At 48.3% G+C, this 23,682-nt stretch overlaps 2 protein-coding genes across 4 annotated transcripts; one reads left to right on the top strand and one right to left on the bottom strand.

Moving 5' to 3' along the window:
- Nucleotides 1-1,530: 1,530 nt before the first annotated feature.
- Nucleotides 1,531-14,189, top strand: LOC108084639 (serine-rich adhesin for platelets). Of its 2 annotated transcripts, none has more exons than XM_070288186.1 (3): nt 1,531-1,793; nt 9,912-10,126; nt 10,188-14,189. In XM_070288186.1, exons 2-3 carry the CDS (start codon nt 9,933-9,935, stop codon nt 13,873-13,875), a joined length of 3,882 nt encoding a protein of 1,293 aa, XP_070144287.1. In that variant the 5' UTR covers nt 1,531-1,793; nt 9,912-9,932; the 3' UTR covers nt 13,876-14,189. The 2 variants fall into 2 exon arrangements, with proteins under 2 accessions (XP_070144287.1, XP_017036419.1); XM_017180930.3 differs by lacking the exon at nt 1,531-1,793 and adding an exon at nt 2,317-2,649.
- A 394-nt stretch (nt 14,190-14,583) lies between these two features.
- fs(1)N (female sterile (1) Nasrat) lies at nt 14,584-21,658 on the bottom strand. Of its 2 annotated transcripts, XM_070287951.1 has the most exons (8): nt 21,437-21,658; nt 19,296-21,383; nt 19,107-19,236; nt 18,903-19,033; nt 17,053-18,841; nt 16,766-16,974; nt 16,083-16,703; nt 14,584-16,025 (listed from the first exon to the last, which is right to left on the bottom strand). In XM_070287951.1, exons 1-8 carry the CDS (start codon nt 21,614-21,616, stop codon nt 14,766-14,768), a joined length of 6,408 nt encoding a protein of 2,135 aa, XP_070144052.1. In that variant the 5' UTR covers nt 21,617-21,658; the 3' UTR covers nt 14,584-14,765. The 2 variants fall into 2 exon arrangements, with proteins under 2 accessions (XP_070144052.1, XP_017036479.2); XM_017180990.3 differs by having other exon boundaries at nt 14,584-16,703; nt 21,437-21,657.
- Between the last annotated feature and the right edge of the window lie 2,024 nt (nt 21,659-23,682).

Below are 23,682 nucleotides of genomic sequence, written 5' to 3'. Positions count from 1 at the left end.
CCAAGACGGTTGCTCCAAGAGGGTTTCTTTAAGAGGGTTTCTCTGAGAGGGTTTCTCTGAGAGGGTTTCTCTGAGAGGGTTTCGTTAAGAGGGTTTCTCTAAAAGGGTTTCTCTGCCAGGAAATCTTTCCAAGAGGGTTTCTCGAAACTGCTTTTCTAAGAGTGTTTCTCCGGCAGTTCGATCTTCCTCCTCGTCAAAACTATTACCCACTTTTAGATCTTCCGCCAAGAAACCTCTCCCTTTTCCATCTGAGACCCCCCTGGCATGGCATCACAAAATAATCATCATACGAGAAGTGACTGGCGAGGAGAGTGCATTGCCATCGACGTTCAGAGATTGGATCTCGATGCGTGCGCTTTATTATGCAATCGGGCAGCGACCATAATGTAATCCAAAACCGAATCAATCTCCGGTGGTGGCCTCCCTGGGCGCAAAGAGCGACTCAATGGACTCCGCCATCTCCACTTCAAAGCAGAGCAGAAAGTGACAGAGAAAACCGATTGAATTTGTCAATTTCGGGGAAAGACGCTGAAGAAGCGGCTCCGCTGGCTGGCTAGTGGCTGGGCAAAGTGAAATGCCGCGTCGCGTGAAACCAGTCTGCAGAATGCTGTTCACCTTCCCCCGTCAGAGCAGCGATCCCCGCGAGAGCTCAGTTCGCAGGGTACTTGGTCAAGGCGAGCTGGCGAGCGAGGTAGCGCTCCGCTTAGAGCAGCGGTGACATGTCACGCCTCCGGCGGTTTGCCAGACATCCCTCCCAGAGCTGGCACTAACTGGTGGCTTCTGGTGTTGATATGCAAAGCGAATCCCACTGATGGCTATTTAATTGGAGGTCCAAGAATTAAGGCAATGGGTTAATAATGTTCAGTGATTACTGGATGGATTATGTCAACTTCATTTAGCTGATGCCAAAGATTTCCTTAAGCCTCACAATTTCTACGATTAAATATTGTTTAGAATTACTTAATGGTTATTTATATTTAATTTAAAGTTACTGGTTACTCTTCTTTTACAACTTATAAAATAGGAAACCATTTTTCCAGCTATAAGCTGTAACCTTCGCCTACTTTCGATTTCTTTAAGGGTCATTTGCATGCCCAGCCATAAATCCAATCGAATCCAATCCAATCGTATAGAAAACAAAGCCCTCGCTTCATGCCAAGAAACACTTGGGCCTTTGACCAGATATTCAGTCTGTTTTCAGTCTCTTTCAATTTTATTTTCCCTTTTCGTAGCACTTTCTTACTTATTTTTTTGCTGAACTCAGGAAAGTAGCATAGCTTCTCGCGAATAAAAAATGAAAAATTATATACAACCTAAATAATAAGTAACGACAGTAGTATCTATAAATGCACATATACAAATTGTTGTCTAAAATTGCCCCAAAAAAATATTAAAAAAAATAATTTTTGTTGAAGAGATTATATTTTGTACAATTTTTTCCTTTTCGCTTTGAGATTTTCAAGTCGAATTTGTCAAGGTTTTTATGAAAAATATACCAATATTTTTATGACTGTGGATATTAAGCCTACTACTACACATGCAAGCATCGCTTTTCATGTCAGACTTGACACCTCAGAAATAAATTTTCCGGCATAAGGAAGAGCTTCGAAATTTTCAGATTTATGCGGAGATTATCCCCTTGATGGACTGTTGATTGGGCCTTATTGATTGCTCCTCTGCAACCTGAAGCATACACCAAGGAGACCTCCCTCTTAATACCCCTCACAATGCCGGATAAATTAATTATAAATTAATATAATATTTTAAAAATTTAAGGAAAATTTCTTTGCGAAGTATGTAATTCAAAGTCAAATTAATACAATTTGGAACGTTTTTTTTTCGTAGAATATTAACAAGTGTAAATTGTTTCTGAGAGATACCAATTTGAAGCAAACTGAATGTAAAATAAAAATCTCACAGATACATTTATTCTTAAACTTAAATGATGGCTGTAAGCAAGTGTAATGAAATGATCATTTTTCTTGAATCAATTACACATATTTTAAGTGATTTTCTAGATGATATTCATCCAATTGTTTATGCCATGTTAATAGCTCTGAATCTAGGCTAGGGACCTGCCAAGCATTTGCTCGAGAATAAACAACAAATGACTCGGCTGATGCAATGCACTTTGAATGGGTTTAGTGGCCCCAAACAATGTTAGTTTTAATAGTCAACAAATCGAACTTCTAAGCGAGGCCTCAGTCTCCGTCTCCGTCTCCGTCTCCGTCACAGCTCCAATTTCAGTTGCAGCCACTGCCATGGCTCCAACTCTGGCACGGGCTGGAGCCCGGTCTCAGTACGCTGCCAACGCTCGTCGAAAATGGTCTGCAGGCCGCGCAACACGAGCACGAGCACGAGTCCGAGTTTGAGAGCGAGCCCGAGCCCGAAAACGAATCCAATTCCATTCCGAAACCCATTCCGTTGCCGCCACAGAAGCCAACGAGGCCCGGACCCAGTCGCGTGTTCGCGTTTTGCCTCGATTTAATTTTGAATTTCGTTTAACGTTTTATTTTTTTACTGTGTGTGTACAGTGAGTGTGTGCGGTGTGTGTGCCGCTGAGAGAGTTGTGAAAAAGCGCCTTGATTCGATTTGAATTTGGATTTAACAGTGAGGAGCGAACGAGGAGCAGCGCCGAAAATTGAAAATGTAATTGGAAATTTTGTTGGACACTAAAACCGCGACAGGTTGCTGAGGAGATTGGCAAAAAAAAAAAAGAAACAAAATTGAATAAAAATAAAAATAGAGAAAAAAAACAAAAGACTTAGGCAACGAACTCGAAGTCTAGGTAAAGCCAAAAAGGAGCTGGCAGAGCGGGTGAATCGTGATTGGTGGCTCTGATCAAACGACCTTGACACAGGGGGACAATGGAAAAGTGGGAAATGGCATTGAGATAATGACCAGGAGAGAGAGATAATGAACCAAAGGAGTGACTAGAAAGAGGGGGAAAGTCCCAAAAAGACAGAAAGGAGAGTTATCTTTTTCATAGATTTTTTTTGGGGGATTAAAATCAAGGTAGAGAGAGTTGTGTTTGTCCGGAAAATCTATATAATATTTATATAATATACCAGAAATGTTTATAATATATATAAATTTATATAATTTCCTTGACATTCTTACTACGTTAAATATTCTTCTTATATTTAAAAATATTTAAATTAATTCAACTTTATTTATAAAATTTCCTTAACATTCTTAGTTCTTTAAAATTTATTTTAAAATATTGTAATAAATTTAATTTAATTAATTTATAGAATTTTCTTAACATTCCTACTTTACTTTTTTTTAAATTTCCATAACATTCCTACTTGAAAATGTATTAAAAAATATCTACATTTTAATGTCTCTACAAAACTAAACCATGCTCCAAATTGTTACGTAAATAATAGTGAATAATGTTTATTCACTTTAAAAACCATCAAAAGCAAAGACGACAGGCCCAAGGAAGTGAGGCTAATGGAGTTACCTGGTGAATATTACCCAGACGAAAACCAGAGCAGAGTGAAATAATAACGAAAACAACATAATTCCAGCGACACTTTTCACAATTATGACTGTCAGCGAGTCAAAAAATAATTCAAAATATAACAAAAAAAGAAGGAGGAAGAAGCAAAAAGCTATTTAAAAAAATTAAGCAAAGGCAAGCATGTAAAGTGTTTTAATATTTATTATTATTGCCGCTGTTGTGGCTGTCGGTGAAAGTGTCCATAAAAAAAACAAACTAAAAGGGAAACAGCGCCAAGCCAAGTCAAACCACTTGACAAACAAAAACGAAGACGAATAATAATAAAAAAAACAATAATTAAGCATCTGCCAAGGCAAGAAAAATCAATCGGCTGGGTAAAAGTGCCAATAAGCAAGTCAAACAAAACCAAATTCGAAATATTCCAAACCAAAATCGAAACCAAAACCGAAAACCAAACCCAAAGTCCAAGCCAAAGCCAAAGCCAAAGCCAGTTGGCCAAGTTGCTCGCCCGACTTGGCTCAGTTTTGGGTCTCTTTTGGTAGCTGCTGCCAGTTACTGGCTTTTTCCTGGCCGCCCAAAACAACATTCACTTGTCATATGCGGTTTGGCTCGCATAGAATCCACCAGTGGACCAGCTCCAGGAGCTCTGGCCACTCGTCCAACTGGCCAAGGAAAAAAAACAAGGAACGAGTTGCGAGTAAAAGTGCTGCTGATGATGATGATGACGAAGATGATGAAGATGAAGATGGAGTGCCAGTTGGGGCTGGCGATCAGCCTGAAGATGAGGTGCCGAGCATCGTCTCATTTTGGGCCTGACTAATCGGCCGAGTTGGGAGTGAGAGCAGCGCTCCCAGGCGCTTTCTCAAAAAGCCGGAAATGCCAATGCTGGCTATGACAGGTTGTCTGGCCAGGTGACCTTCAGAGAGAGAGAGAGAGAGGGAGAGACAGCAGGGGATGACCTAGTCTAGGATTGGTTCCTTCTCCTATTTAGAACAGCTCTCTCACTCCATGCTTGATCTCTGTGTTGACACAGTTTCTTTCTTGGTTATCTTGGCTTCCAAGAAACCATCTCCCTCCATCCAACCATCCATTCATCCATCTACTTATCCATCCACACCTTCTCCCATTTAGTGAGTTGCCCTCGTCGACTCCACCCAGATTAATGGCCAGTTAATCAAGCTGACCCTGCTCCGGGCGAGGCTAAGTGCTGCTCGCTGGCTGCTCTTGATTAAGCCAAAACTAAATGAAAAAAAAAAACTAATGAAAGACAATTGTCTTTTGTTTGCCTTTGTTTTCTGTGCTTCTGCTCTTTGTTATTGTTTTTGTTTGCGATTTGCGATGGTTACTGTAAATTGCCGCATGATTGCTGTACAATTTCAGGGTTAAAGTCATTCGAGTCAAGGGTCTGGACACTGATCTTAAGGGATTTTTCTCACGCATATGTATATTTAAGGGGTTTCTGTGACAATTTAGCTTTTAATTTAGCAGATTTTCCTTTCACGTTGCCTTGGGTCTTAAAGTTAGGGTTTAACAAGGTTTAGTTGAGGAATTGTTTATTTAATTATTATTATTATTACTATTGTATTGTTATTATTATTGTATTAAAATTATAAATATTTATTGATATTTATTAATATTATAAACTATTTCAATTTTAACCATTGACTTTTCGGGTAGATATTTGTCTTGGGATGCCATCTCTTTCCAGACCAAATTTCATTATAAAAACTGAATAACAGCCTGAGCTTGTTAGCTTAGGAACCCAGTTTTTTGAGCTATTTTAATCTCAGATCTTTACTTTCTGGATAAATATGTTTTTAATGATCTTACACAATTGTATACCAACTTTCATCACTTTAAATAAAGCTGAACTTAAGTTACGTCAGTCTGGCAAGCCTAGAAACCGAGTTCTAAAAGTTATTTCAACCTTAGCCTTCGGCTTTTGGGTTATATCTCTATTTTAACATCTTATCTAATCTCATACCAAATTTTAAGAGGATTACTAAAGCAGAACTAAAGTTACGTCAGGCTTGTTAGCTTTGAAAGTACATTTTGAAAGCATTTTCTATGTTAGCCCTTGACACTTCGATTAAATTTCTATTTTAAGATCCTTTTGAAAAACATACCAACTTTGGAGGGTGTAACTAAGGTAGAACTCTAGTTACTTGGGTTATAATTTTATTATCGAATGATTTTAAGAACGTTTTATTTCCTGGTATAAGTCGAAAAGCTTTAGAAGAACCTGAATTATTCATAGACTTATACATAGAATACATATTAAATTATTTGTATATTTATACCCTTGCAGGGTATTATAATTTCAGTCAGAAGTTTGCAACGCAGTGAAGGAGACGTTTCCGACCCTATAAAGTATATATATTCTTGATCAGCATCAACAGCCGAGTCGATCTAGCCATGTCCGTCTGTCCGTCTGTCCGTCTGTCCGTCTGTCTGTCTGTCTGTCTGTCTGTCTGTCCGTCTGTCTGTTTCTACGCAAACTAGTCCCTCAGTTTTAAAGCTATCTGAATGAAACTTTGCATATAGTCTTCTATATGCTCTCACTGCTATATATGTCGGAACGGGCCGGATCGGACGACTATATCATATAGCTGCCATACAAATGTTCGATAAATTTTTAGAAAAAAAATTATAACTTGGCTGTTTTTCAACATATGTGCACTATTTTTGACATATGACCATTTTATATTATTTCTGAATTTTGGTAAAAATTTTATGAAAATCGGACGAGTATATCATATAGCTGCCATAGGAACGATCAGGAAATTAATAGAAAAAAAATTATAACTTCGTTGTTTTTCAAACTATTTTTTTCTACTCTGGGATATAAGCTTATTTTATTAGTTCAGAATTTTGGTATAAATTTTATGAAAATCGGACAACTATATCATATAGCTGCCATATAAACCGATCGGTAGGTGTAGGGAAAATGTAAAACTGGGAATGTAAAACTGTAACTGTCAAACTCTCAACATAATAAGTATAGGTAAAATGCATTGAAATAATATCTGCAAGGGTATACAAACTTCGGCGTGCCGAAGTTAGCTTCCTTTCTTGTTTTATTTTAATATTATAATTTATTATTTTAATTATTTATATACCTTTTTTTTAGAGTTTAAGTTCCCATTTTGGACTTTAATTAGACTTGCCAGAAGTTGAATTATTATTCAACATTTTCTACATCTTCCATTTCCATTCCACCCCGGACTATGGATCACGGCCTTTAGCTCCGACTTCTGGCCGGCTTCCGCCTTTAATGTTTTTGCAAAATGAAAAGCCAGGAAAGCTGAGAGATTGAGAGGCAAGTGAAGCTGGGAAAATGGTGAATTATGAAAACCAAACCAGAGCAATCAATAGGTGGACGATATCCCAGGCACAGGCACAGGCACAGACCCAGCCATTGAGCGGCTAATAACGTTAATAATCGCTGGGAATTACTTAACACAGCCTTAATTGTTACCACACACTCGGCGGGGAGTGGGTACTGCTGCTCCGCAGTTGTGGTTACTAGTGCTCTGCGTTTAATGCGCTTCAGTGACGTCGTCGTCGTCATCGCCATCGTCATCGTCTTGGGCTTGTTATCGTGCCACCGGCTCTTTCTGCTGGATTGGAAATGCACTCGCCCAAGATTGACTCACATTTCGTGGGTCTGTGCTGCCGCAATGGCAACAAATTATTTGCCTTTTGATTACACGCAGCTCCTCCTCCATATAGAGGGGGGGATTATGAAATTTAAATGCACTGTTGTCCCCCACTTTTTAGGCTTAATGGCTGTATATGCAAAGCGGCATTGCGTATGCGACGTGTGGAGCGGGTCTGGCATGCCAGAGTTAGTTAAATGTCAACAGCCGAAATTATAACCCAAGTAACTCGAGTTCTACCTTAGTTACAGCCATGAAAGTTGGTATGTGTTTAATAGGGATCTTAAAGTAGAGATTTAATTGAGATATCAAAGGTTAACTTAGATAATGCTATCAGCATTTGGGTTCTAAGCTATCAAAGACTTGAAGTAGTTACCAAATATAATTTAATTTAAGTAATAAAAAATTCTTGAAACTGTTCTTGTTCAAGTTTTAATATTTTTCATTACTTAAATTATATAATTTTTTACGATATAACCCCTTATCAAACTTTGAAAAGTGGGTAAAGTTTGTTTTTTAATGCTGATCAAGAATATATATGATTTATAGGGTGAAAAATAACTGCTTCCCAGTGTTACTAACTTCTGATTTATATTATAATACCCTGCAAGGGTATAAAAATAGAGGTATAACCGAATAGCCAATAACAAAAGCTTTGAATAACTTATAGAATTCAGTTTCTAGGCATGCCAGGTTGACGTAGATCTATAGAGAACTCAAGTTCTGCTTTAGTTTTAGTGATAAAAGTGGGTAAATATACAATTATCTGGCATTTTACCAAACACATCTAACCAAGAAGTCAAAGTCTGAGATCTAAGTGGCTCCCAGGACTTGGTTGCCAAGCTGACAAGCCTGATGTAACTTGAGTTCAACTTAAGATACAGTCATAGAACTTGGTATGTGGCTAATTGGGGTCCTAAAATAGAGATTTACCAAAGAAGTATAGGGCTGAGAGCTCACATATTTTAGATTCTCAGCCTGCCATATAAGCACTCCTCTGTGTGATTTCCACTTCTGAGACTTGTCAAGTGTTAATGTGGAAGTATCATTGCCCCCCATTAATGTCACTCGAGTGCACAGAGCGATCTCAACAACAAGCGACAGCATTCCAGTGGCGGCATTCCGTGTCCCGCTGCCATTCCAAGCCCATTTGCAGGCCAATCCAGACTGCAGTTAGCCCCGATGGACGCTGATCTCGTTTAGAATGCCCGGCACGTAGTCGCCTCGGAGCTTAGTTCACCTGGAGTGGCATAGCTTGGCCATAACTAGCTTGTCTCTCTCCACGTTTCGACCAGATTATCTAACAGTTCATTTCGCTAACGGCAACCGCGTCATCGCTTTCTACAGCACTCCGTCCGTCACTCATTAAATTTATGATTTAACTACGGCAATTAAGTGAAAATTAAACGCTTCGATGGGCTCGATAGATGGCGTACTCCGCTGGCCAGCAGCTCCTCCTCCAGCTAAGCTGTTATAAATTGTACAAGATCTTCGCCGCAGGCTCCATTTTAATTATCCCCCCATTACCACTACCATTTTCCATTTTCCATTTCCATGGGGGTTTTTTTTGTTTTAATTTCCATTGCATCACATATGGCCACCATCCTGGGCCTCCTCCTCCGGTTGCGCAATCCCCGAATATCCTCAGAAATGATGGTAATTTCCACCTCTTTCGCTCACCTGACACTTTGGTCTTCGTGGCTCTTCGGGCCAAGTGCTTTCTGATTTCAAGTTACGTCTCAAATGGACTCGAACACTTGTCCACTTATTTGTCCCATTTTTCGCTGTCTTCAGTCTTTTGTGTTTCTTTTTTTTTTATTTGTCTATTTCTTGTTGATGAAAAATTTGTCATGCATTTCATTTGATTTCTTTCTCGGCTTCAGTCAGTTATTAATTTTTTTCCATTTCCCCCTTCCTGGACGGAAACCCGTGTCTCTCACTCCGCCGGGATCTGGAGTTTTTGTGGGGAAATCCACAACGCGTTTATTAACAGCCGCCGAACTGGAAGTGGTTAGTGGTTAATGAGTGGTTAATACGCCTCAATGGTCGCTGGGTCGGTGGGTCATTTATTTGCGGGGAGAAAACGAAAGCGAAAACCATGTGGAAAATGAAAACGAAAGGTGTCACATGGGGGCTCTAGGAGGGGGCCCTCGAGGTCTGGGAGTTGGTTTAAATGCCTCTCTAACCTGCCCAGCGTTAGCTATTCTCTAATATTCAAAAATAAATTTAACCGGGAGTTAAGCTCTGGTTAACTGTGATTTTTCTACCATAGCTATTTTCTATTATTATTTGTTTTAATACTTACAAATTACTTCAATCAAGTTAATCTGTGATTTATTGTGATTGAGTTTAAAGTGAAGGTTAGCCCTAACTGGAGATTGAGAAAGTGATGCCTAAAATTATAGTTTAACTAAGTTAAAAAAACGTACTTCTTGTTCTACTTATTACCTACAGATTTCTCTCTAATCTGCCCATGTGAATTTTCTACTATTTCATGGTAATATTTAAAAAACAATTTAACCGCGAGTTAAGCTCTGGTTAACTGTGATTTTTCTACTTATTACCCACAGATTCCTCTCTAATCTGCCCAGTGGTAGCTATTTTCTATTATTTCTTTATTTATTCAAAAATAATTTTAACCAGGAGTTAAGCTCTGGTTAACTGTGATTGAGTTTAAAGCGAAGATTAGCCCTAACTGGATATTGAGAAAGTAATGCCTAAAATTAAAGTTAGCCTAATTTTAACTTAACTTTAAACTTACTTATTTTTCAACTTCTAACCCACAGACCTTCATCTGGTAACCAAGGATGCTACGTGAGTGCCTGGCGCTAATCGCCCTCCTCCAGCTGGGGGGCATAGCGCGGGCAGTGCCCACCATTCAGGGCGGAAATGCACGCCAGCAGCTGGACAAGAGCTTCTTTCAGCCGCCCGAGATTGAGCAGACAATCGATGAGGTGCAAAAGATACTGGCCAACGATCCGGCGCTGCCCAGACTAACGCGGTGAGTACAGCCTTTAGAGTGCTGCTCCTTCCCCTACTGACCCATTGTCCATCCTCTCCAGCGGCGAGATCGAGGAGCTGTACGAGAAGGTCACCCGCGAGGAGTACGAGAAGAGCCTAGAGGCGGGCGACATGAGCCGGGCGGACAGCATGCGCGCCCTAATGCTTGTCCTGCCCTTCAACACGGACAACAACACGGAGGAGAATCTCCAGGAGCTGTACACCCGTCCCCCAGTGACGCGGGTCATCGATGCCTACACGCCGCCCGATCCCGTCAAGTTCCTAACGCCAGATCCCAACGCTCTGCCGCGGAGCACAGTGCCCGGTGGCAATCCCGCGGTGGCGGCCACCACATACAAGCCGGCCTACAGCCTGAACCTGGCTAATCCCCTCCAGCAGCAGCAGTTTAGGCCCATGCCGCTGGCCACCACCTACCATCCGCCAGCGCCACCGCCGGTGGTTTATCAGGACTTCAAGCCTGTGACAGCGGCCTCGGCGGCACCCGCTCCGGCTGCTCCTCCGCCGGCCGCTCGCTTTAGCTCCCATTACAGCGCCAAGAATGCGCAGTTCCTGAGGAAGCCCAAACCCTCGAGCGCCACCACGGTGACGGTGAAGCCCGTGGCGGACATTCTGGAGAGCCTGGGCATTGTCTCCGGTGGGAAAAGCGACTCGGCCCACAAGCGCTATGCCCTGGACGACTACTATCCGGCGGAGAGTGCACCGCAGCCGTCGGTGGTGGCGGTGGCCGATCTGCGTGGGCTCCAGGGAGCTCGCATCCGGCCGGAGGCGTACTCCAACTTCAAGCCTCTGAACATAGGCGAGGAGCTGCGCGTGAAGCCCGAAGTGGAGGGTTACCTGACGCGCTTTGGGATAGTGAAGAAGGCGCCCAAGGCTCTAAAGAAAGAGCCACTCAAGCCCACGGAGGAGCCCACGGGTGCCCACACGGAGCTGTCCACGGCAACGGCCAGGCTGCCGCCACAGGGTAACGCTGAGCTGGCCAAGCTGCTGGAGAACCTCCAGGAGCTGGAAAGGCTGCAATCACAACCGAAACAGAAGGCCAGGAGCACCACCACTACGAGTACAAGTACCACCACTACCACCACCACCACCACGACTACGCCTGCTCCAGCTCAACTGATCACCCACGGCGAGCCGCTGCTCATCGAGGCCAAGAAGCCACGCCGCCGGATCGATCCCAACATAGACCTGAACTTTGCCAATGCTGGCAACCAGCAGGCCACGGCCACCAGCACCGACGAGCTGTCCAAGCTGCTGCAGAACCTCCAGGAGCTGGAGAAGCTCAAAATCAATCCGGAGAATGTGATCAAGGCAGCCAGTCCCAGTGCCCAGACCCTGGCCAGCAGGTTCTCCACCAGCACCAGCACGAGTACGACCACGACGCCCTCGCCCGCCCAGAGCGAGGCCCGTGAGCTGCAGCTTATCCTGAAGCAGCTGCAGCAACTGGAGCAGTCCAGGAGCACCACCTCAACAAGCACCACGGTTAAGCCAACAAGGAATTCTGGTCTAGGTGCAGCCTTGGGATTGGGCTTTGGTCCTGGCAGCGGCTTGGGCCCCGCCGATCTTCTTCAGCTGCAGCGACTACTCAGCGATGATCGGGAGCTGGAGAAGCTGTATGAGCAGGCCAGAAACAGCAAGAAGAAGCAGCAGCAGCCGGCCAAGACAACCACCACGACGACGAGTACGACAAGTTCCAGTACTAGCACCACCACCACCACGCCCAGGCCCACTCCTTCAGTGGATCACGCCCAGTTTGAGGCTCTAATAACCCGCGTCCAGCAGCTGGAGCAGCTGCAGCAGCCCACCACGCCGCCCAACTTCCTTAGCCGCAATGTGGCCAGGCCGGGACAGACCCTAAGCCTGCCCAGCAATGACTTTGCCCATCTCCAACAGCTGTCGCCCACACAGACGCCAGGCTACAGCCTAGGAGCTGTGGAGATATCCACGGCGGCCTCCACCTCCAAGCAGAGACCCTTGAGCAGCTTTGAGAGAAGCAACGGCCTCCATCCGGACGAAGTGCAGCCGCAGGACTATGTGCAGCTGCAGAAGCTGCTTAGCAAGGTGCAGGAGCTGGAGAGAGTCCAGCTGACCCACCCACAGACGCAATCACACTCCCAACTGGTCACCGCCGCCTCGGTGCGGAGTCCGAATGTAAAGAGCCTCAATGGGGCACACATAGTCTATGCCCAGCCGGCCAAGGAGCAGGCTCTACTGGACACCGAACCGGAGCTCAAGCTGGATCTGCCCGTCTACCAGAAGCCCCAGAGCACCACCACCAAGGCCACGCCGCTGCAGTCCTCCAGCGAGGAGCTGCGAGAGCTGGCCATGAGCCAGCCAGCCCATCCGCAACGGGGCTCTGCCTCGGAGCTGGACTTTGGCCAGTTCCAGCAGTTCTTTGGCAGTCTGGAGGATACGGGCGAGCGCCAGAGCTACCAGCACATGCAGCCCATTTACAAGACGGTCCAAAACCAGGCCACTCCACCATCACCGCCACGCTTTGTGCCCGCCAAAAGGGTCGTCACCACTAGCACCACCATTAGTCCCAGGAAGGCCGATCTAGCAGAGCTGCAAAAGCTACTCTACAATACCCAGCAGCTGCAGAAGCTGGGCGTGGCCTTGCCCCATGAGCTGTCGCAGCAGCTGGAGAGCCAGCTGCAGGCCACCTCCTCCTCCTCCTCCTCCTCCAGCAGCACCACCACCACAACGCCTGCTCCTGTCCAGGTGCATGACACCTCCTCGCCGGCTGTCTTCTCCTTAACCACCAGCCGCCCCAGAATACGCATCCAGCCACTGGAGCCAGCCAAACCCAGCACGGAGAGCAGCCTGGAGCTGCCCGTCTTCAGTGCCACCAAGATCATCGAGGCGGCCATCAAGCGGGCGGCCAATAGGATAGGCGTGAGCACAGAGCTGGCGCCCAAGTTGGGTCTCTCCGTGGGCAGTGGCTTCCGCAGGCGCAGCGATGAAGGAGAGCCCGAGGAGGACTTGGCTGTGGATGGTGGGGATTCAGAGGCCAGGCTGGGCGAGCTGGATGGTGACCTCATGGCGGAGTTTAGCGAGTTGAACTACCAGCTGGCCAAGCCGGAAGAGGAGGCGGGAGAGGGAGTGGGTGCGGAATCCCGGACCAAGAACAAGAGAGAGGACTCCAAGAGCGAGCTCAGTGAGCTGCAGCGTTTGATTAGCAACCTGCAGGAGCTGCAGCAGCTCAACGTTAGCCTGGACCAGGTGGCAGTCAGCAGTACGCCGAGTCCATCTTCGAGTCCAAGTCCCGATGCCGCCTACCTGCAGTCCTTGCAAACAGGCCAGGATGAGACCTTAAAGTCGCGCAGGCAGAGCGAGGCCAACGATACCACCAGCGAGGCTGGAAAGAAGGAGGAGGACACTGCCCCTACGACCCAGGCACCGACTAGGATCAGCCTGAGTCTGGGCCTGGACACCGACACCGATGGCGACACCAAGGGTGCAGCCGAAGAGCAGGAGCCGGAGTCCAGTTCGACCACCACCACCACAGAGGAGTCTCGGAATGGCTCTCTGGACGACCTGGCCGATTCCTTTGGCCCGGATCCCGTCAGCGAAGAGCCGCCGCCGCCCAAGAAGAAGAACGGCTTTTACTTCCTGGCCGATTGGAACTCGTTCCTTGAAGTGGGCGACGGCGATGACCAGGTGGTGGTGCGTCTGAGCCCCAAGATTGGCGATCCGCGTCTCTTTCTGCCCGTGAAGATTCCCTCGTCGTAGGCGTTGGATTTGGTCATCGGGCATAGCTGTATATATGTTTTCCCCGCTTCCTTCAGTTCCTTTCCTCCTTTGTTCCTTTTCTTCCTTTAGAACCTTGTTGTCATCGCAATGTGTGTGTGTATTTATTGTAGTCACTGTCGTCCTTCCCCTCCTCTAACCCCACCCCGGATAGGGGATCCGCTTTCCGGGGACCCGTAGTCGTAAGTCGGGCCTAGGCTGTAAGAGTCAATCACCGAGCAGAGGGGCCAGGCGGAGCACGTATGTATGTAGCTCCATGTGTGTGCCCTCCGCTGTGTATATGGATTGTGTAACTGTAACTAGAAGCCTTGAAATAAAAGATATATCGATATTTGTAGTTAAGGGATATCAGTATAGGTGTTGTCTTTACTGAGTGGAAAAAAGGGTAATTATATTTAGGGATAGACAAGGTCTATTTCTGGAATTATCGGGGAAAATTCACAGATATTTCAAGCCCTGGTTCCACAATTATTTGAAATCAACAACATAAAAATTCAACAACTTAAGAAATTATTAATTTTGAACCTCAACAACTCAAAAATTTGTTGAAATAACTAATCATAATTCAACAATCTTAATTAAAAAACACAAACACAGATTTAGAAATTAAAGAAATTATTAACTCACTAATCCATAAGTTCAACAATTCACCAACTTTTCAATTCACTAACTCATCGTTACACCAACTCATCAACTAACCATTTCAACATTTTATTTATCAGTTTTTAGTTTCAACCCAAAAATACAATAATAATAATATACATTAACAAAATTAATTTTTAGCCTAAAAAAAAACACAGAATAACACATAAACAACAACTCCTATTAAACCTCATTTTCAAGGGCATTCCACCCCACAGATTCTCCAAAATTTAAGGACACTTTAGCCAAGGCTCCAGCAATCCTACTACCACCAGCTCGTAGAAGATCACTCGTCGAGCCTGGACCACAGCCAGGTAATACACAGCACCTGGCGCACGCTTCAGAGGCACTCGCAGGCCAAGCAACTGCAAAACCTCCGCATTTCCACTCTCTTGAGGAGCAGAGAAACTGGTAAAAGGCACAAAACCCTGGACGCCGCGATAGATCAGCACTCGGATATTGCAGCAGCCCTCGACGTAGGCCAGCAGGGTCTCATCCCGCACCCGCAAGGTGGTCAGGTGGCGGGCGCCACGCTCAGCAGCTAGTGACTGAAAGATTGAGCCATTGGCATGATGCACTTGGATGTGGGCAGGTGGTGCCGTAGATGGCGTCGTGGGAGGAGGGCCACCGGCGGGCGACAGAAAGGTTAGGCGAGCATACAAGAGCCGGGGTCGGTGGGCGGGTCCCACATAGAGGCGAAGGGTTTGAAGGGGCCGCCAGTCGAGGTAGGGCGGTGGCAGGAACTGCTCTTCTCTATTCGAAGCCGCCGCCTGCCGCTGCTCCTCTTCCTCATCCTCCTCCAGCTGATGCAGTTCCTGCTGCAGTCCCCGCAATCTCTCAATCACCGCATGCAGCCTCTCATCCTCGCCAGAGCCACCACTGCTACCATCATTGGCCAGCGCCAAAACATCCAGCAGGGCCTGCTCCAGCTTCAATTCCTGTTTCCCGGTTCCATTTCCCTGCGAAAGCCCCTTCAGCTCCTGTAACACCGGCCAGATGAGCTGGGCACTGCGGGCGGCCAGCACGCGTGCCGGAGTATCCGGCAGAGGCAGTGCCTCGAGGTTCAGCCGCCCTCGCAAACCACGCAGCTGTTGCAGCAGCTGAAGAAAGTCCTCCACCAGGTGCTCGTCGTAAAGATCGCTCTCGGGGATGCTCAGCTGGGTGATGTTAACCTCCGCCTGCAGGCGAAATTCCAAGGTGTCCAGCAGGCGGCCCCTTATCCTGGCCAGCTCGGCGGGTTCTAGTTCCTGTCTCTGCTTCTGCTGCTGCCACTCCTTGCCCAACTGCGATTCGATGGTGGGTCGCTTGAGGTATCTGATGGTCTCCTGGTAGATGGGAGAGCGCTGGCTGTGCAGCTCATCCTGGAGAGCCCTCAGCCTGGCCAGGGGCACATCTATTTCCTCCATAGCCTGCCGTTCCTGGGTCATTTGCCAGCCGATGAGGGTAGCTTTCAGGCCACTGCAATTCCAGCTGGCCTCGTGCTCGTCCTCCTGCAGCTCATAGCTGGTCATGAAGGCAAACTCTGGCATAGAGCTGGTGTTGCTCACCATCAGGGGCGTCACCTCGTCCACGGGGCCGCTCTGGAAAGCTCCGGCTCGCTCGAATCCCGTGTTATTCCAGCGGTAAAGCCGCGTCCAGCAGCCGCGTTCGTTTACCAGCAGGTAGGTACTGCCTCCTGGTGGCTCTACAGCAAACAAGCGACGCACATCATCCTGATCCTCTTCCTGCTTCAAAGAGAAACTCTGGCGCAGCTTCTGGACCTGATAGGGCAGGAGTATCCTCGACAGGCGCTCACACAGGTCTCGGTAGCTCTCCTTATTCGTCTGTCGGCGGGGACGCAGCTCATCCGCTGCCTGTTTTACGAGGAGCTTCTTTACCCGCCAGCTGCCTGAGATTTCCTGCTGCGTCCTGCCCCTGGCCCACAGGCTGCGCTCATACCAATCCCTGAAATCGAAGCCGTTTAGGGGGTGATCTGTCTGCAAAAAGGGTGCTTCCAGGCGGGCAAAGTAAAGAGGCGACTCTAGACGCACAGGCTCCACGGTAAGGGTGGCCACATCGCTGAGGTTGAGGCCGCTCACAGGTGAGATGATGTCCAGGGGTCCGGTGACATCAATAGAACCCAGGAATAGGGGGGTATCCACGCTTTGCTCTCTGCCTGAAGGATTGGTCTGCAGGAAAAGGGGGTGAGAAGGTGAAGGATGCACACAGTCAAAGCCTGGATGAGACTCACCATTAGGGTGTTGGCATACTCCGCGGACAGATTGCGTCCATTGACGCTGTCACCCACTTGTAATTGACCCTCTAAAAGCAACTCCTCGGCCGTCAGGTTGCCCACCAGATGCTGCTCTGTGTTCCTGGTCACAACTCTGGACATGACCACTTGGTTGAGCTGCTCCACTGCCAAAGAGTTGCCATCCAAGGAGCCTTGGGCAAAGGTAACTGAAAAAAAAAAACAAAAGGAAAGTGTTTTGTTTTTTCTTCAGGGAATCTCCTGCTTCTGCTTCTGCTCCTGCTCACCTTTTGGGCCCGGAAAGTCGCGATCCACGCGTATAGTATCCCTCAGCCACTGGCTCACATTGCAGCCATTGAGCAGCTCTCCGGCCAGAACCAGCCGTTCCGGCTTCATATGAGCCATGCTTATGGCAGCCTCATAAAAAACAGGAGTCTGCAAGGACACCTCCTCCTCCTCCGAGTCTATGAAGATGAGCTGTTTTAGCAGCTGATCCAAGTCCAGGCCATTCAGGCTGCTTATGTGGGCTCCTTCCTGGATGCGTACGCGTCCCGTGAAGGTCTTGTGGTCCTGGAGGCGGATGCCAGCCTGCTGATGCTTGAAGATTAGCTGATCGAAGATCTCCTGTAGAGGTTCGCCACTCCTATTGTTGCCCAGGTGACCCTGAACTGAGAGCAGCTCCAGTTGCTTGCCCGAAACTGGGATATAACCGCGTTGGACAAAGCTTTGATAGCCAGGATCCCAGCTTATTAGCTTCTCCAGCTTCTCCAGAGACTCTCCATTAAGCGCACCCTCCAGCCGAAGATCCTCCACAAAGAGACGTCCCTGGAGCTGGACATTACCCGATATATTCTGACCCCTGACCTTGTTGGCCAGCCGCTCGAAGGGAATCCCATTGAGAGCCTCGAGCTGCAGCTGCTCGGCATGAATGGGTGCCAAGAAGCTCTTGGTGCCCTCGATGATGTGCTCCACAGCCTGTGCTCCCTCCTTGGGTCTCAGCACAATGTCATCCAGCAGTTCGGGCAGCAGGCGCTCGTTGTAGCTACCCAGGATGTGCAGGTTTCCTTCGATAAGCGGGGTTTCCTTGAGCAACCAGCGTGTCCTCAGCTCGTTGGGTCTATCCAGCCACACCACCTGGCGCTGCAGCTCGCTCAAGTCCCGCCCGTTGAGGGTTTCCGCCACCTGGACCGAGTCGCTGACGGCTATGCGCTCCACCTGCAGTCGTCCCTGGAGGATGAGCAGCGGCAATTCGTCCAGTTGCTGCAGGAAATCCAGCAGAAAGTCGGCTTTTATGGCCTGCAGATGATCCGCTTGTACGCCCTGAGGGAGGATCAGCTCCTGGACGTGCAGCTCACCCGACCAGGTGCGGGGTTTCGCTTTCAACAAATCAACCAGGCTCTGGCCATTGAGTAGACCGTCTCCTGACACATCGTGGTTCACCTGAGCCTGCGCTGCCGCCAGGCTCTGAAAGGAAGCTCTGTTAAGGTGCAGCGGCTCGTGGAGCAGCTGGTAGCCACTGGCCAGTGGCACCTGGTTGAGGCTGTGGTTCACTTGCAGGCGCTCGAGCTCGGGCGGAGAGGAGCCCACAAAACGGAGGCGTGTGCGGGGTGAAATCAGTGGATTTGGTCCATCCAGCCGCAGGCTTTCGGCCAGTAGCTCCTCCAGGCGGACGCCATCGTAAGCGAAGCCCTTGGCCAGCTGCAGCTGGTGGAAATAGACATATCCGCCCAGTTGCGTCACATTATGTAGAGTTTGGGGCGAGTGCTTGGTCACAAAGTCATCCAGGGGAATCCCACTGAGCTTATTATCCGCTACGTGAGCATCCACTGGCAGGAGCAGGTGATCCATACGTTTGGCGCCAGTCACTAGCAGTTCCTGCCCGGGGTCTGTCGATCGCTGAACCAGGTCACCCAGCAGGGAGTCGAAGCTGTCGTTGTCCAGCTTGCCAGAGAGCCGGACTGGTCCCTTTACGAGAATCTGATCAAAGTGACAGTCGGCGTGGATGAGGCGGGATTCCAGCAGAGTGGGATTCAGAGGCGCCTCGTCGAACTGACGACCCTGGGCACTGCCATTCAGCTATGAACAAATGAACAAAATAATAAACAGAATTAAAAAAAAAAACTAAACTAAACCTCACCTCCAATTGCTCAGATACCTCCAAATGGGAGAAGGTGACCCATCCCGGCCAGTCCTGGGCATCATTTAAAGTGATGGCATCCTGGGGATTAACCCCGTTAATGGTACCGGAAGTGTCAATGGCATTCACAGCTGGGAAAGATAGCAAAAAAGAGCAACTATTAAAGATTATAATCCACATATAACTTCTCCTTAGGCCACTCACAGAGTGTGTTGATAAACTCCTTGGGCGCCTGGACAACGCTAGTCTCATTGCCCTGCGACCACAGATAGTCCCCCGGGAAGCTCAGCTCGTTCAGGGAGTTCAGATGCAGTGAATCCTCAAAGATTACGGGCTGTGGAAAGCGATAAAAAGACATGATCTAGATAATACTAGCCACAAACAGCGACTTACTCCATCCACAGTCAGCTGAGCCAGCTTTAGGGGACGATGCCGCCACACCAGCTCCTCGAGAAACGAGCTCCACCTCATTCCATTGATGACCGAGCATTCCAAATCGCCAGCCAGCTGCAAGGTCTCATGGGACTCGCTTCCTCCAACAGGATCGAACTTCTCCTCTGGCGGCACCATCAGCTCCAACTGGTGGACATTCAGTGTACCCAGCGGCAGCTCCAGCGAGGAGCTTTGTATGTAGAAAGGCACTTGGTTCACCTGCTCCACTATGAGCTGCCCAGCCTCGATGGCATCCACCTCAAGTTTCTCGTAGTGAAAGTTGAACAGAGCATCCGGCTGGCGCTTTGCTCGCTTGGGAACCAACCGGGAAAGCTGCTCATCCACGTGGCGAATCTGATTAAGGAGCTCGAGCATATCCAGGGCAGCATCTTCGCCCGTATAGCGGACGTTGTTAACGAAGAGCTCTTCAATGGCACCGCCTTCGCTGACCACCAGCGGAGTGGACACCTCTTCGTAGTGCGCCTCCTGCTCCTCCTCCTCACTCAGCAACTGTTCAGCCAGCTGGATAATCATATCCTGCTCGTGCACCCAATTCAGCATGAACTGGTGGATCTCCTGCAGGTCCTGCGACTCCGAGTTCCTAGCCAGCAGCTTTGTCTCCAAGCGGAACAGGCCCGAAGGCGCCTGCTTGCGCGGAACCAGCACCAGTGGCGGCTGATCCAGCTGGCGGAGCAGGGCAGCCCCTGCTATGCCTCCGTCTCGCTCCTGATCCAGCAGGCAGCTGACGCCGAAGAGGCCATCACCACAGGGAGCGGGCAGACCCGCCTCGAAGGCGTCACCCGTCCACACGAGCAGCTCGACTACGAGTAGCGAGTGCGGATCGAACTCGACGCGATGCTGAACAAGCAGCAGCAGATCGTCCCGATAACTGCGCACGGGAACGGGCAGGAAGTGTTCCACAAAACCGAAATTCTGGCCCAGAATCGTCCGAGGCAGTAGCTGACCCTGTACATAGACCAAGATCTGGGGCGTGATCCCGCCCAGAGCCAGGTAGCTGCGACCTCCCATGTGAAAGGCCGTGATGCCGGTGACATGCGGCGCCACCAGACGTTGGCGCAGCTGCAGCTGCTCTCCCTTGGGACTGCAGGTATAGATGAGGGCCTCGTCAAACTGGCCCACAACCAGAAGCACCTCTCGCCCGGCATCGAGCACGGCCAGGTCGGAGATCTCCTCCGCCAGCTGCAATCGCTGGGCAATCCAGAACTCCTCGGCCTCCAGGTCGTAGGCATAGATACTGAGTGTCCGATTGCCCATCAGGGCGAGGAAGTTGCCTCCCTCCAGGCTAAAGGCGCACATCTTGGTCACCGTTCCCCCGCCACTGCCCAGTGGCCAGTTCCAGAAGGCAGTCAGTTCCGCCTGCTCTGGCTCCAGGCGCAACCAATGGAGCTGGTTTTCCATGGTGGCCATCACGAGGAGTCCCTCCTGAACGTGCCGCTTGCTATTCCAGCGATCCAGCGTCAGCAGAGCCGACACCGGAGAGGGAAGGGTATAAATCTGGCGGGGCTTAAAATCCGAGGATAGCACCAGGAGCGTTTCCGGCTGTTGGCCCACTAAAAAGGCACTGCCATTGGCCTGCAGGGTGAACCAGTGGTCCACCTCCGCCGGCAGGCTAGCGTTCACCAGCTCCTCGATGCGGGCCAGGATGAGCATGTCGCGAGTGCGCCTCTTTGAGAGCTCCAGCCGCTGCAGCTGCTCTAGATCAATGCCTGGGACCGCATTGGCCTCCACCACATTGGGCCCGAGGTCATCTTTAGCTGCTGCGCCCACCATCTCCTGGCGGCCGCTGCCCACCTTGGCGGTCATAGCCTCATTGCCAGCACTGCCCGCTATCTCCTTGAGGTGCGCCTCCAGCTGCACCACCTCCGGGGCCTGTCCCTGCTGGGCCACCGCCTGCTGAATCTCTTGGCGCAGGGCGGCGGCGCTGTTCAGCGAGGCGGTGTCCACAACTACCTTGGCTGGCGGTCCCAGGTTGGGCTTCCCGCCCTGGTGCGTCCACTTGGGCGCCACCACTGGACCATCACCTTGGGGCTGTAAAGGAGAGCTTCCAGATAACCAAGCCACAAGTCCCAGTTGCTCCTTACCTGCACTCCTTCGTTGTCGTCCAGAGCTTTTTCCAATTCGCTGCGCAACTTGGCTACCTCTGCCGCCTTCTGGGCAACGGAGGCGGAGGGCGGGGCAGCGGCCAAGGTCCCGAAAAGGACTGGCCACAGCAACAGGTGCAGAATTAACATGATAATTACCCAACAAAATTCACAATTCATTGACAACAAACGTAACGGGGGACTGACACGTGCGCCATACAAAAAAAAACTTTTGAATTTACCGTTTTACAGCAGAGTTGCCGCCTGTTTTTAAGTGAACGTTATCCAACACTACGGGGAGTTTTGACTGTTCCACATAATCACTGGTCACTCTGTAAAATTCACTACCAAAATTCTGTTATCACTAAAATTCCAGCAAAAGTCTGCTATCTGCTATCGTACCGCTTAATTATTAATTATAAAAATAATTCTTAAATATATAATTAGAAGTCGTTCAAATATCACACTCTTTTCTGCTCTTTACTCCATGCCCGATTCGGATTTAACGTATTCTGTTAAACTCTGTTACTCTCCTCTGGGTTGTAGTATCGGGTGTGGTTCGAGTGTCAGATGTGGATTTTTTAGGAGATTGCCATTTTCAGATTTTTTAGGGCCAAATTTTCGTCTGGACGTTTATAAATACGAGTGCAAAGCGCATTCGAAAAAAATTCAACAACAATTCAAAAACAGTTTTAAGAGAAAATAACTGGCGGCGTGAAATTTTGCTGCAATTTTTTTATCGTGTCTGAAATTCGTAGAACTAAGGGCGCGCATTGTTTTTGCCCAAAACATGTGAAATTTCGCGAACGTGAAAACTAACTGTAAATGTGCAAGGGAGTTGGCGCGCGTTCTTCCTTCCTCCTTTTATTCGCAGTCAAAGTGCAACAATAATTAAACGAAAGTCGCGCGCCTTAGTTTAAGTTCACGAGTGATTAATTAGTGGGCAGTGCTAAAAAATATATAATAAAGCCAAAGAACGCCATCCAAAAGTTGCAGCGGAGGAGAAAAGAAGAGAGCGAGGGAGCCAGAAAGTGAGTCCCAAAGGATAACTAACGGTAGTTGCTACCCCCGGCATTTACTGGAATTGTTGTTGTTTTTGCGAGTGCAGAGTGTGAGTGTGCGTTTCGTTTTTTGTTATTGTGCGGCCATTCGCTTAATTTTGGGCGTGTGCCAAAATCTGCCAAGTCTGCGGCGAAAGGAGCAAAACGGAGTTGTGCAGGAAGAAAGAGGGAAAGGGAAAGAGAAAGAGAGCGAGAGCATTGAAAAGAGTGAGTCTGGGGCGGTGTAATGCACTTTTCGGGTTTACCTTTGTGTTGCAAATTACACTCTTTGCCCGGTTGTTGTTGCTTTCGCTGCTTCTTTTCGTTATTTGCCATTATCAGGCTCTTTTTGCTGTTATCTCTACAGCTCCTGTTTATTATTGTGCCTGCCTCTCTCTGCCCCCGTTTGTGTCAGTGTGTGTGTGAAAAATCAATAAAATTCCCGTGTGCTTGGTGCGTGCGTTGGTGTGCGTGCAGCAGCCGGCTCTCTCTTTCGCTCTCCCAAAACTAACTGTTCCTGCAAGCAGCCAGGGAGCCGGGAGATTAATTGTTGTTGCTGTCGAAAATATAAAACGTAAAACTTCAAATTTGCGTGAGGGGGCGCTAGATAATCTCGCGTGTTTAATTAGTTTAAAACGCGCTAATTAAACTCCGTCATCTCGCCTGTTTCCGTTTGTTTTTCGTGTTTTATTTTTTGGCGTTGCAACCACCAGAAACCACCACTACGTACGCGAAAACAACAACAGCAATAGCAACAGCGGGGAAGGAAGTGGAAAAGCAGAGAACCTTTAACGCCATAAAACGGCGATGAAAACAAACAAAAATTAAGTGATGTGGATGCTGCGGGGAGGTAGGGGACATATTCTTATTGCATAACTTGAACTTTTTGTTGTTGTGGTTTTTGTTGCTATATTAACCCTTTAAGCGCTTTTGTTTTGCTTGCCTGCTTCGTTCGACGCCCTGCTTTCCGCTTGAATAACTCCCTTTGCCCAATTTCGGCAACTTTTTTCTTATAGGGCTTTATTTTACCTTTTTGGGGATCTCGAATTCCAGAATTTTGGACAATGACTCACTCACTCATGCTCGGTTGTCATAAGCGTGACTCAGATTGCGTCCTTGACATGAAGGAAGGGGGGCGCACGCGGTGAGATAGAAATCTCGCGAGACGCCAAAGTGGCCACTTAACGGGCCGTGGGAGGGAGATGA

This window comes from Drosophila kikkawai, chromosome X (assembly GCF_030179895.1).
Source record: "Drosophila kikkawai strain 14028-0561.14 chromosome X, DkikHiC1v2, whole genome shotgun sequence".
NCBI lineage: Eukaryota > Metazoa > Arthropoda > Insecta > Diptera > Drosophilidae > Drosophila > Drosophila kikkawai.
The sequence above is the reverse complement of the archived record's forward strand: the minus strand, read 5'-3'. Positions and strand labels throughout refer to the sequence as shown.

Excerpts from the sequence above, each read along its gene's own strand:
- LOC108084639 (XM_070288186.1), top strand. The coding sequence starts at position 9,933 with ATGCTACGTGAGTGCCTGGCGCTAATCGCCCTCCTCCAGCTGGGGGGC. Across the intron at positions 10,127-10,187 it reads GCGCTGCCCAGACTAACGCG|CGGCGAGATCGAGGAGCTGT; the intron begins GTGAGTACAGCC and ends CATCCTCTCCAG.